The sequence below is a fragment of the Camponotus vicinus genome, unplaced genomic scaffold (genome assembly GCF_025532165.1).
Source record: "Camponotus vicinus isolate PSW18456_S1 unplaced genomic scaffold, iyCamVici1.0 SCAF_12, whole genome shotgun sequence".
NCBI lineage: Eukaryota > Metazoa > Arthropoda > Insecta > Hymenoptera > Formicidae > Camponotus > Camponotus vicinus.
Window position 1 is genome coordinate 1,193,174 of NW_028141948.1, and position 14,767 is coordinate 1,207,940.

The 14,767-nt window shown below is 24.5% G+C and overlaps 2 protein-coding genes across 2 annotated transcripts; both read right to left on the minus strand.

Annotated features, from left to right (window-relative positions):
- Positions 1-2,013: 2,013 nt before the first annotated feature.
- Positions 2,014-8,025, minus strand: LOC145963172 (uncharacterized). The gene is made up of 4 exons (XM_083084860.1): positions 7,766-8,025; positions 6,974-7,137; positions 3,043-3,280; positions 2,014-2,411 (listed from the first exon to the last, which is right to left on the minus strand). The coding sequence occupies exons 1-4, from the start codon at positions 7,956-7,958 to the stop codon at positions 2,245-2,247; spliced, it is 762 nt and encodes a 253-aa protein (XP_082940986.1). The 5' UTR covers positions 7,959-8,025; the 3' UTR covers positions 2,014-2,244.
- Positions 8,026-11,429: 3,404 nt separating this feature from the next.
- Positions 11,430-12,706, minus strand: LOC145963101 (allergen Tha p 1-like). The gene is made up of 2 exons (XM_083084760.1): positions 12,454-12,706; positions 11,430-11,827 (listed from the first exon to the last, which is right to left on the minus strand). Exons 1-2 carry the CDS (start codon positions 12,644-12,646, stop codon positions 11,661-11,663), a joined length of 360 nt encoding a protein of 119 aa, XP_082940886.1. The 5' UTR covers positions 12,647-12,706; the 3' UTR covers positions 11,430-11,660.
- Positions 12,707-14,767: the final 2,061 nt, after the last annotated feature.

Sequence of the window (14,767 nt, forward strand, 5' to 3'; positions counted from 1 at the left end):
TCATTTTATTTTTCGACCACATTTAAATATATAATTCGGATTAAAAACGCGTAGTAATAAAACAATGGAATCATAGATTTTAATAATTAGCATAATAAATGGCTTCGTAATACAATAATTAAAATCTATATAATTTAAAATATATATATATATATATATATATATATATATATATATAATATTATACTTCTATACTAATATTATTCCGCGTACATATTTGTTAAAGTATATAAAATATTTCGATGACGAATTAGACAATAACAGTGTTTGGCCTTGGCGGCGTACATAAACAATAGCGCGCTAGTGCTTACATACCACGGCCTCAATATTATTCGTACGACGACACTTGAACAATAAAGTAGTGGCGCGAAATACTACGCATGTGTCGAATTAATTCAATGATTACTATATCATAATTTTCAATCACATTAATTTTTCGATTTTATAATTCGTGTTAATATATATGTCAACAATGAAGATAGAATTTATAACGAATAATATTGAATTTGGCCTCGTATAAATGTCGAGCAAATTGTATCCCTGTTCTCTATCCCTTACAATACAATAAAGTACGTTTCTCGTATAATTATTTCGCGATCGGGAGTGCCGTGCAAAGTGTCTTGCAATCGTTCTATATATGACTAATTATTATTAGTCATATTTTCGTGAGTGAGTGTGAGTGCTATAAAGAAAGCGAAGGACGAACAAGGGAGAAAAAGGAGATTGGGAAAAGCATCAGGCGACATACGGAGTAACGAAATTACGCGGTAAGTGATTTATATACATTTTTTATTTATCATTCATAATATCCTTTAATTAAGAAAAAATATAATCGTGAAATTAGTAAAATTATGGTTATCCGATTGATATATCGTCACGTTTTCAACATATAATTAATGATTAATTTTTATAAATAATATGTAACTGTAATGCGATAGATTTCGCGTAATTTATCTATCGAATCTCTCTTTCTCTTTCTAAAAATCACGAATATACGAATCTAAAATAATAGATTATGCTTTATCACGAAATATATTTGACTACATTTGTATTATTAAAGAAGTAATTATTGTTCATGTACATCGTAATGACATAATCTACTTTTCGATGATTAAAATATGGAATGCATCGAAATGAAGATTCGAATAATTAGCATAACAAAAAATTCTCCACGATTGTTTAACAAATAATTATTTTAACTCAAAATACTTTTACAATTTAATATTCCGTGTACATGTACGTTATAGAGTACGTAAAATATCATCCGTAGAATTTAATAACATGGTATGGCCTTGACAGTATAAACAAGCGCTAGAGGAAAGCATGCTATTGTTTATGTAACACAACTTGTTATTATTGTAACACTCGAACAGTGAAATAATAGTGCGAAACATTTCGTTTGTATATGTGTGTGTGTGAAAGAGAGAGAGAGAAAGAGGAATTTAAATTATAAATTGTTCTACTAGGAAACATGACTATAACAATCTAAATTATAACAATCCAAGAACTAAAAGAAGAGAATATATTGAACAGGAGTGATGATTAGAAACAAGAAAACAGCTCGCAGTTGTACAAAACCTGCTAATAATAATTTTAATACTTACTTTAATAATTTTGTATTTATTTTGTAATTATATATGTTATACTTTATATAATTTAATATATTACATAGAGCGCACAGATTTTAATCATCAAAATATCATACCGTCTTAAAAATTGTAATAAGATAATGTAAAAAAGTTTACTATATTAAAGTGGAACATTTACATTTTTTATATTTATAAAGGAAGAAATATTTGGAAATATCTTACAAAATCGATTTTTGGCCTGTGCGCGCATTCTTTTAAAATAAAAATATTACAAATAAGAAAAATATATAATCAAACAAATTAACAGATAATAAATATATAATTAATAAAATTAACAGATAAAATAGAGAATACAATTTATATTAGAGAATACAATTTATATTAGAAAAATGAGAAGGTCGTAATAAAATATATATATAAAAAGTTAGAATTATTTTGCACTTTATGTCAATAATATAATACTACAATACAATCACTAAGAGGTTATATAACAACAATATGTTATAACAATAAATTATAACATTAGGAAGTTTTCTTTGCTTTAAATAGAAAGGTCTCTAAATACAAGGAATTTAATAATTTGATAATTTTATAGATAATTATTATTTCGGATTCCGTCGTTATTCTTGCCATCTTTTACAGCATTTGTCAGCAATTATTGACGAGCATTCTTCTTTTTCATATCCTCTAAACTTTTTTCAACGATCTTCTGCCATTTGTCAGGTTTATTTTGTGTATACCAATCAACTACTGCATCTATTATTTCCTTTTGCTTTTCAGTACAACTTTTGCATTTTGTTTGAATAGCTTCGCTAGCAATATCTGAAACCAAAAAAAATGTGTAAAATTTATTTTAATATTATAATGAATACAAGATTTATAGCTCTTGTTTGATTAACAACTATCAACGGAGCTTATAAAAATTATAACATGGTTGTAGAAGTAAAAATATTTAGTATATTTAATTGACAGATATATATAGAGTACGCAATATTTCCTACACACACATATACACATATCTATACAGAATATTGTATATTTCCTACTTGTACTATTTTTTTGAATGATAGATTTTTTGAATAAATTATAGAATTCTCTTTTTAAAAAAATTTAAAACATTTCATTATTGTAATATTTAGAATTTTCTTATTTTTAATATTATATATCTTTATAATTAAGGGAGAAATTAAAATTTAATGAAAGAAAATTTGTATATTTAAGAATAATTGTAAAAAAGAGAAAGAGGAAAACATGATTTCGTCACGAATATTCTTTCCTTATATTTACTTTACCAGAAACTTTCTACACACTAGTGTTGACTATATTATTAAAATACATTATAAAGATATTATATATTCATTAAAGAAAAATTGTTTCTACAAATTGACCAAAGAATTTATTGTAAGGAGAAGAAACACATGAAAATATTTTGTATATAAATAAAAAGATATACCTCTATAAAATTTTGCATCTGCTGTTAGACATGGTTCAGTTTCCATATAACAATTAAAATATTGGTCCCGTAGTTTGTCGTTATTGAGAATATTATTTACATCGATATGATCGTACTGATCGCTATAAAGTTCTTCTGCGAGAACACACGACGCAATACTAATAAGTATTATGATGCAATTTAACCGAGCCATTTTCGTTTCCACTATCTGTGAAAACGGTACTGAAGATACTTCACTCTCGAGGAAAGAATAATAGAATCGAATGCACAGTCCATTTATATATGTTTTGATGGAAATAAAAAGTTGTTGCATTATGTGCAGGATAATAACAGTAGTGCATGAATAAATCAATTGAATGATTACTTGTTTGTAACGTCAATATTTAAAAAAACTTAGCAGTTATAATTACTACTCATCGAACAGATAAATAATATATCAATTTTTATTAAAATGATAGATTACTTATGGAAACTGAGTGAAGAAAACACGTTTTTTCTATATTTGCATTATAATTTACTAATATTATGTATTACATATCTGCAGATTGTTTCCGTATAATCGGTTAAAATTTTTACGCAAATAGACAATCAACAATTCTTACAAATTATTAAAAATAAAATACTTTTCAAATTTAATGTTAAATTTATAAATAAATAATATCTTAATTATTTTTTATTTTTATTTTTATAATTTCACATAGACTTTTTCTGTGAACAATAAAAATTGTATAATATCGAAAATAGATATTCTTAAAATTGACATTTATCATATTTCTCTATATTTTCGTTTAAATTTTATACATTGGTACATTCAAAACAATTGGTAATCGCTCAAATAATTCAATTGAATGCCGACTTTATTCAAACTAGGAATTGTACACATCTAAAACTCGAACATCTCCAGTTGAAACAGTTTAAAAATTTGGATCTGTATCTGACTTTTTTTCAATTTCGAGTAAAATATGAATCTTATTAAAGATTATATATATATAAATATGTATTACTACTAAAAATATTTCTCTAGATTTTTAGACTATTAATCATGTTACACATCATTATTATTTTTATCTATATTTGTTTTATAATCCGATAAATACTATTAAATTGATTCGGAAAAATATATTGTGATAATATGATAGAAAAATATATTGTGATTATTCGCCTTGTTCTCGCGATTGAAATTTTGATTCTATATTTTGCATTGCATAAATAAAGGTATAGAATATTGAAAAATAATAATTCAATATCTTATTGCGAGACGATGAAATTCCAAGTTATAATTTCTTAATCAGATATACATTGGATTACATAAGTTATTTATATAGATTATAGATATATGGATTACATAAGTTATTTATATAGATTATAGATACATGGATTATATAAGTTATATATATATATATATATATATATATATATATATATATATATGTATATAGATATATGCTGTAACAAAATTTATTCAAAATTTTTTTTTAAAAAGAGAGAGAGAGAGAGAGAGAGAGAGAGAGAGAGAGAGAGAGAGAGAGAATTATAGATTATTTTACTAATTATAGATCAAATAATATATTATAATATTGTTTATTATGTTATATCAACACGATATCTATCATGAACTTACAATATTATATTTAATTATATATTATGCAATAATAAGGTAGTGCGATAATAAGAGAGGAAGACATAATCATCACAAGATATATGATCATCTTAAAACATCGTACATAGTTCATATTGATTAAGTTATAATAGTTTCCTAGAAATAAGTTATATAAAATATGTCGATTTTAATCAAAATATTCTCATTTGAAAATTATACATATATATAAAATGTACATATGTATTATAGACCTTATATTATAATATTATACTTCTATACTAATATTATTCCGCGTACATATTTGTTAAAGTATATAAAATATTTCGATGACGAATTAGACAATAACAGTGTTTGGCCTTGGCGGCGTACATAAACAATAGCGCGCTAGTGTTTACATACCACGGCCTCAATATTATTCGTACGACGACACTTGAGCAATAAAGTAGTGGCGCGAAATACTACGCATGTGTCGAATTAATTCAATGATTACTATATCATGATTTTCAATCACATTAATTTTTCGATTTTATAATTCGTGTTAATATATATGTCAACAATGAAGATAGAATTTATAACGAATAATATTGAATTTGACCTCGTATAAATGTCGCACAAATTGTATCCCTGTTCTCTATCCCTTACAATACAATAAAGTACGTTTCTCGTATAATTATTTCGCGATCGGGAGTGCCGTGCAAAGTGTCTTGCAATCGTTCTATATATGACTAATTATTATTAGTCATATTTTCGTGAGTGAGTGTGAGTGCTATGAAGAAAGCGAAGGACGAACAAGGGAGAAAAAGGAGATTGGGAAAAGCATCAGGCGACATACGGAGTAACGAAATTACGCGGTAAGTGATTTATATACATTTTTTATTTATCATTCATAATATCCTTTAATTAAGAAAAAATATAATCGTGAAATTAGTAAAATTATGGTTATCCGATTGATATATCGTCACGTTTTCAACATATAATTAATGATTAATTTTTATAAATAATATGTAACTGTAATGCGATAGATTTCGCGTAATTTATCTATCGAATCTCTCTTTCTCTTTCTAAAAATCACGAATATACGAATCTAAAATAATAGATTATGCTTTATCACGAAATATATTTGACTACATTTGTATTATTAAAGAAGTAATTATTGTTCATGTACATCGTAATGACATAATCTACTTTTCGATGATTAAAATATGGAATGCATCGAAATGAAGATTCGAATAATTAGCATAACAAAAAATTCTCCACGATTGTTTAACAAATAATTATTTTAACTCAAAATACTTTTACAATTTAATATTCCGTGTACATGTACGTTATAGAGTACGTAAAATATCATCCGTAGAATTTAATAACATGGTATGGCCTTGACAGTATAAACAAGCGCTAGAGGAAAGCATGCTATTGTTTATGTAACACAACTTGTTATTATTGTAACACTCGAACAGTGAAATAATAGTGCGAAACATTTCGTTTGTATATGTGTGTGTGTGAAAGAGAGAGAGAGAAAGAGGAATTTAAATTATAAATTGTTCTACTAGGAAACATGACTATAACAATCTAAATTATAACAATCCAAGAACTAAAAGAAGAGAATATATTGAACAGGAGTGATGATTAGAAACAAGAAAACAGCTCGCAGTTGTACAAAACCTGCTAATAATAATTTTAATACTTACTTTAATAATTTTGTATTTATTTTGTAATTATATATGTTATACTTTATATAATTTAATATATTACATAGAGCGCACAGATTTTAATCATCAAAATATCATACCGTCTTAAAAATTGTAATAAGATAATGTAAAAAAGTTTACTATATTAAAGTGGAACATTTACATTTTTTATATTTATAAAGGAAGAAATATTTGGAAATATCTTACAAAATCGATTTTTGGCCTGTGCGCGCATTCTTTTAAAATAAAAATATTACAAATAAGAAAAATATATAATCAAACAAATTAACAGATAATAAATATATAATTAATAAAATTAACAGATAAAATAGAGAATACAATTTATATTAGAGAATACAATTTATATTAGAAAAATGAGAAGGTCGTAATAAAATATATATATAAAAAGTTAGAATTATTTTGCACTTTATGTCAATAATATAATACTACAATACAATCACTAAGAGGTTATATAACAACAATATGTTATAACAATAAATTATAACATTAGGAAGTTTTCTTTGCTTTAAATAGAAAGGTCTCTAAATACAAGGAATTTAATAATTTGATAATTTTATAGATAATTATTATTTCGGATTCCGTCGTTATTCTTGCCATCTTTTACAGCATTTGTCAGCAATTATTGACCAGCATTCTTCTTTTTCATATCCTCTAAACTTTTTTCAACGATCTTCTGCCATTCGTCAGGTTTATTTTGTGTATACCAATCAACTACTGTATCCATCATTTCCTTTTGCTTTTCAGTACATTTTTTGCATTTTGTTTGAAAAGCTTCGCTAGCAACATCTGAAGCCAAAAAAAATGTGTAAAATTTATTTTAATATTATAATGAATACAAGATTTATAGCTCTTGTTTGATTAACAACTATGAACGGAGCTTATAAAAATTATTATGACATTTGTAGAAGCAAAAATATTTAGTATATTTAATTGACAGATATATATAAATATAGTACGAAATATTTCCTACACACATATATATACATATTTATACAGAATATTGTATATTTCCTACTTGTACTATTTTTTTGAATGATAGATTTTTTGAATAAATTATAGAATTCTCTTTTTAAGAAAATTTGAAACATATCATTATTGCAATATTTAGAATTTTCTTATTTTTAATATATCTTTATAATTAAGGGAGAAATTAAAATTTAATGAAAGAAAATTTATATATTTAAGATTAATTGTAAACAAGAGAGAGAGAGGAAAACATGATTTTGTCAACATTCTTTCCTTATATTTACTTTACCAGAAACTTTCTACACACTAGTGTTAACTATATTATTAAAATACATTTTAAAGATATTATATATTCATTAAAGAAAAATTGTTTCTACAAATTGACCAAAGAATTTATTGTAAGGAGAAGAAACACATGAAAATATTTTGTATATAAATAAAGACATACCTTTAAAAAATTTTGCATCTGCTGTTAGACATGGTTCAGTTTCCATATAACAATTAATATATTGGTTCCGTAGTTTGTCGTTACTGAGAATACTATTTACATCGATATGATCGTACTGATCGCTATAAAGTTCTTCTGCGAGAACACACGACGCAATACTAATAAGTATTATGATGCAATTTAACCGAGCCATTTTCGTTTCCACTATCTCGTGAAAAAGGTACTGAAGATACTTCACTCTCGAGGAAAGAATAATCGAATCGAATGCACAGTCTATTTATATATGTTTTGATGGAAATAAAAAGTTGCTAACATTATGTGCAAAATAATAACAGTAGTACATGAATACATCAATATAATGATTGCCTGTTTGCAAAGTCAATATTTAAAAAAAACTTAGCAGTTATAATTACTACTCTTCGAACAGATAAGTGATATACAAATTTTCATTAAAATGATAGATTACTGAAGGAATTATAATGCAGATATAAAAAACACGTTTTTCATATCTGCATTATAACTTACTAATATTATGTATTACATATCTGCAGATTGTTTCCGTATAATCGGTTAAAATTTTTACGCAAATAGAGACAATCAACAATTCTTATAAATTATTAAAAATAAAATACTTTTCAAATTTAATATTAAATTTATAAATAAATAATAATATCTTAATTATTTTTTATTTTTATTTTTATAATTTCACGTAGATTTTTTCTGTGAACAATAAAAATTGTATAATATCGAAAATAGATATTTTTAAAATTGATATTTATCATATTTCTCTATATTTTCGTTCAAATTTTATACATTGGTACATTCAAAACAATTGGTAATCGCTCAAATAATTCAATTGAATGCCGACTTTATTCAAACTAGGAATTGTACACATCTAAAACTCGAACATCTCCAGTTGAAACAGTTTAAAAATCTGGATTTGTATCTGACTTTTTTTCAATTTCAAGTAAAATATGAATCTTATTAAAGATTATATATATATAAATATGTACTACTACTAAAAATATTTCTCTAGATTTTTAGACTATTAATCATGTTACACATCATTATTATTTTTATCTATATTTGTTTTATAATCCGATAAATACTATTAAATTGATTCGGAAAAATATATTGTGATAATATGATAGAAAAATATATTGTAATTATTCGCCTTGTTCTCGCGATTGAAATTTTGATTCTATATTTTGCATTGCATAAATAAAGGTATAGAATATTGAAAAATAATAATTCAATATCTTATTGCGAGACGATGAAATTCCAAGTTATAATTTCTTAATCAGATATACATTGGATTACATAAGTTATTTATATAGATTATAGATATATGGATTACATAAGTTATTTATATAGATTATAGATACATGGATTATATAAGTTATATATATATATATATATATATATATATATATATATGTATATAGATATATGCTGTAACAAAATTTATTCAAAATTTTTTTTTAAAAAGAGAGAGAGAGAGAGAGAGAGAATTATAGATTATTTTACTAATTATAGATCAAATAATATATTATAATATTGTTTATTATGTTATATCAACACGATCTCTATCGTGAACTTACAATATTATATTTAATTATATATTATGCAATAATAAGGTAGTGCGATAATAAGAGAGGAAGACATAATCATCACAAGATATATGATCATCTTAAAACATCGCACATAGTTCATATTGATTAAGTTATAATAGTTTCCTAGAAATAAGTTATATAAAATATGTCGATTTTAATCAAAATATTCTCATTTGAAAATTATACATATATATAAAATGTACATATGTATTATAGATCTTATATTATAATATTATACTTCTATACTAATATTATTCCGCGTACATATTTGTTAAAGTATATAAAATATTTCGATGACAAATTAGACAATAACAGTGTTTGGCCTTGGCGGCGTACATAAACAATAGCGCGCTATAGTGTTTACATACCACGGCCTCAATATTATTCGTACGACGACACTTGAGCAATAAAGTAGTGGCGCGAAATACTACGCATGTGTCGAATTAATTCAATGATTACTATATCATGATTTTCAATCATATTAATTTTTCGATTTTATAATTCGTGTTAATATATATGTTAACAATGAAGATAGAATTTATAACGAATAATATTGAATTTGACCTCGTATAAATATCGAGCAAATTGTATCCCTGTTCTCTATCCCTTACAATACAATAAAGTACGTTTCTCCTATAATTATTTCGCGATCGGGAGTGCCGTGCAAAGTGTCTCGCAATCGTTCTATATATGACTAATTATTATTAGTCATATTTTCGTGAGTGAGTGTGAGTGCTATGAAGAAAGCGAAGGACGAACAAGGGAGAAAAAGGAGAAAAGCATCAGGCGACATACGGAGTAACGAAATTACGCGGTAAGTGATTTATATACATTTTTTATTTATCATTCATAATATCCTTTAATTAAGAAAAAATATAATCGTGAAATTAGCAAAATTATGGTTACCCGATTGATATATCGTCACGTTTTCAACATATAATTAATGATTAATTTTTATAAATAATATGTAACTGTATATAATGCGATAGATTTTGCGTAATTTATCTATTGAATCTCTGTTTCTCTTTCTTAAAATCACGAATATACGAATCTAAAATAATAGATTATGCTTTATCACGAAATATATTTGACTACATTTGTATTATTAAAGAAGTAATTATTGTTCATGTACATCGTAATGACATAATCTACTTTTCGATGATTAAAATATGGAATGCATCGAAATGAAGATTCGAATAATTAGCATAACAAAAAATTCTCCACGATTGTTTAACAAATAATTATTTTAACTCAAAATACTTTTACAATTTAATATTCCGTGTACATACATGTACGTTATAGAGTACGTAAAATATTATCTGTAGAATTTAATAACATGGTATAGCCTTGACAGTATAAACAAACGCTAGAGGAAAGCATGCTATGTAACACAACTTGTTATTATTGTAACACTCGAACAGTGAAATAATAGTGCGAAACATTTCGTTTGTATATGTGTGTGTGTGAAAGAGAGAGAGAGAAAGAGGAATTTAAATTATAAATTGTTCTACTAGGAAACATGACTATAACAATCTAAATTATAACAATCCAAGAACTAAAAGAAGAGAATATATTGAACAGGAGTGATGATTAGAAACAAGAAAACAGCTCGCAGTTGTACAAAACCTGCTAATAATAATTTTAATACTTACTTTAATAATTTTGTATTTATTTTGTAATTATATATGTTATACTTTATATAATTTAATATATTACATAGAGCGCACAGATTTTAATCATCAAAATATCATACCGTCTTAAAAATTGTAATAAGATAATGTAAAAAAGTTTACTATATTAAAATGGAACATTTACATTTTTTATATTTATAAAGGAAGAAATATTTGGAAATATCTTACAAAATCGATTTTTGGCCTGTGCGCGCATTCTTTTAAAATAAAAATATTACAAATAAGAAAAATATATAATCAAACAAATTAACAGATAATAAATATATAATTAATAAAATTAACAGATAACAGAGAAAATAGAGAATACAATTTATATTAGAAAAATGAGAGGGTCGTAATAAAATATATATATATAAAAAGTTAGAATTATTTTGCACTTTATGTCAATAATATAACACTACAATACAATCATTGAGAGGTTATATAACAACAATATGTTATAACAATAAATTATAACATTTGGAAGTTTTCTTTGCTTTAAATATAAAGGTTTCTAAATACAAGGAATTTAATAATTTGATAATTTTATAGATAATTATTATTTCGGATTCTGTCGTTATCTTTGCCATCTTTTACAGCATTTCTCAGTAATTATTGACCAGCATTCTTCTTTTTCATATTCTCTAAACTTTTTTCAACGATCTTCTGCCATTCGTCAGGTTTATTTTGTGTATACCAATCAACTACTGTATCCATCATTTCCTTTTGCTTTTCAGTACATCTTTTGCATCTTTGCACAATAGCTTCGCTAGCAATATCTGAAGCCAAAAAAAATGTGTAAAATTTATTTTAATATTATAATGAATACAAGATTTATAGCTCTTGTTTGATTAACAACTATGAACGGAGCTTATAAAAATTATTATGACATTTGTAGAAGTAAAAATATTTAGTATATTTAATTGACAGATATATATATATAGTACGAAATATTTCCTACACACACATATACACATATCTATACAGAATATTGTATATTTCCTACTTGTACTATTTTTTTGAATGATAGATTTTTTAAATAAATTATAGAATTCTCTTTTTAAGAAAATTTGAAACATATCATTATTGCAATATTTAGAATTTTCTTATTTTTAATATATCTTTATAATTAAGGGAGAAATTAAAATTTAATGAAAGAAAATTTATATATTTAAGATTAATTGTAAACAAGAGAGAGAGAGGAAAACATGATTTTGTCAACATTCTTTCCTTATATTTACTTTACCAGAAACTTTCTACACACTAGTGTTAACTATATTATTAAAATACATTATAAAGATATTATATATTCATTAAAGAAAAATTGTTTCTACAAATTGACCAAAGAATTTATTGTAAGGAGAAGAAATACATGAAAATATTTTGTATATAAATAAAGACATACCTTTAAAAAATTTTGCATCTGCTGTTAGACATGGTTCAGTTTCCATATAACAATTAATATATTGATTCCGTAGTTTGTCGTTACTGAGAATACTATTTACATCGATATGATCGTACTGATCGCTATAAAGTTCTTCTGCGAGAACACACGACGCAATACTAATAAGTATTATGATGCAATTTAACCGAGCCATTTTCGATTCCACTATCTCGTGGAAAAGGTACTGAAGATACTTCACTCTCGAGGAAAGAATAATCGAATCGAATGCACAGTCCATTTATATATGTTTTGATGGAAATAAAAAGTTGCTAACATTATGTGCAAAATAATAACAGTGGTACATGAATACATCAATATAATGATTGCCTGTTTGCAACGTTAATATTTAAAAAAAACTTAGCAGTTATAATTACTACTCTTCGAACAGATAAGTGATATACAAATTTTCATTAAAATGATAGATTACTGAAGGAATTATAATGCAGATATAAAAAACACGTTTTTAATAATGTTGCAGATATAAAAGACACGTTTTTTATATCTGCATTATAATTCCTTCTGCATTATAACTTACTAATATTATGTTTTTTATATCTGCATTATAACTTACTAATATTATGTATTACATATCTGCAGATTGTTTCCGTATAATCGGTTAAAATTTTTACGCAAATAGAGACAATCAACAATTCTTATAAATTATTAAAAATAAAATACTTTTCAAATTTAATATTAAATTTATAAATAAATAATAATATCTTAATTATTTTTTATTTTTATTTTTATAATTTCACGTAGATTTTTTCTGTGAACAATAAAAATTGTATAATATCGAAAATAGATATTTTTAAAATTGATATTTATCATATTTCTCTATATTTTCGTTCAAATTTTATACATTGGTACATTCAAAACAATTGGTAATCGCTCAAATAATTCAATTGAATGCCGACTTTATTCAAACTGTAGGAATTGTACAAATCTAAAACTCGAACATCTCCAGTTGAAACAGTTTAAAAATCTGGATTTGTATCTGACTTTTTTTCAATTTCAAGTAAAATATGAATCTTATTAAAGATTATATATATATATATATATATATATATATATATATATATATAAATATGTACTACACTACTAAAAATATTTCTCTAGATTTTTAGATTATTAATCATGTTACACATCATTATCATTTTTATCTATATTTGTTTTATAATCCGATAAATACTATTAAATTGCTTCAGAAAAATATATTGTGATAATATGATAGAAAAATATATTGTGATTATTCGTCTTGTTCTCGCGATTGAAATTTTAATTCTATATTTTGCATTGCAGTAAATAAAGGTATAGAATATTGAAAAATAATAATTCAATATCTTATTGCGAGACGATGAAATTCCAAGTTATAATTTCTTAATCAGATATACATAGGATTACATAAGTTATATATGTAGATATATGCTGTAACAAGATTTATTCGTTTTTTTTTTTACAGAGAGAGAGAGAGAGAGAGAGAATTACAGATTATTTTATTAATTATAGATCAAATAATATATAAAAATATTGTTTATTATGTTATATCAACACGATATCTATCGTGAACTTACAATATTATATTTAATTATATATTATGCAATAATAAGGTAGTGCGATAATAAGATAATATCGATAATAAGAGAGGAAGACATAATCATCTCAAGATATATGATCATCTTAAAACGTCACACGTAATTCATATTGATTAAGTTATAATAATTTCCTAGAAATAAGTTATATAAAATATGTCGATTTTACTCGAAATATTCTCATTTGAAAATTATACATATATATAAAATATACATATGTATAGACCTTATGTATATTGCTATAGAGAATGAAATATAAGTAATAATAATATAAATAACATAAATTTCAATAAATGTTATTGTTTTACGATTTTTTTTAAATAAATTTTATTTTACTATAACATTTGAGGCATTTGAAAGTCGAACATACATATTGTCTTATTATTTATTGTAATAATTTTAGAAATTAGTTATTAAAATATATTATTTTCGATTAAAAAAATATTTTATTTTTCGAAGTAGATATCTCTAAATCTTGAGGCAAAAAAAAAAAGATGAAGTTTCCTGGTTTGATAGGCCCTGTTTGGTTCAATGTCGGGTAATGGCCATTTTTACACACATTACTTTAGCTTTGACCAATACTCTCACACCTGCAACACGTAAGATCAGCCGTAGCTTCCCTTCTTTTCGTGAGATGGCGGAGGCTGATGGTGTTTAAGCCACGGCACTTTCTGCCACGTGTCCAG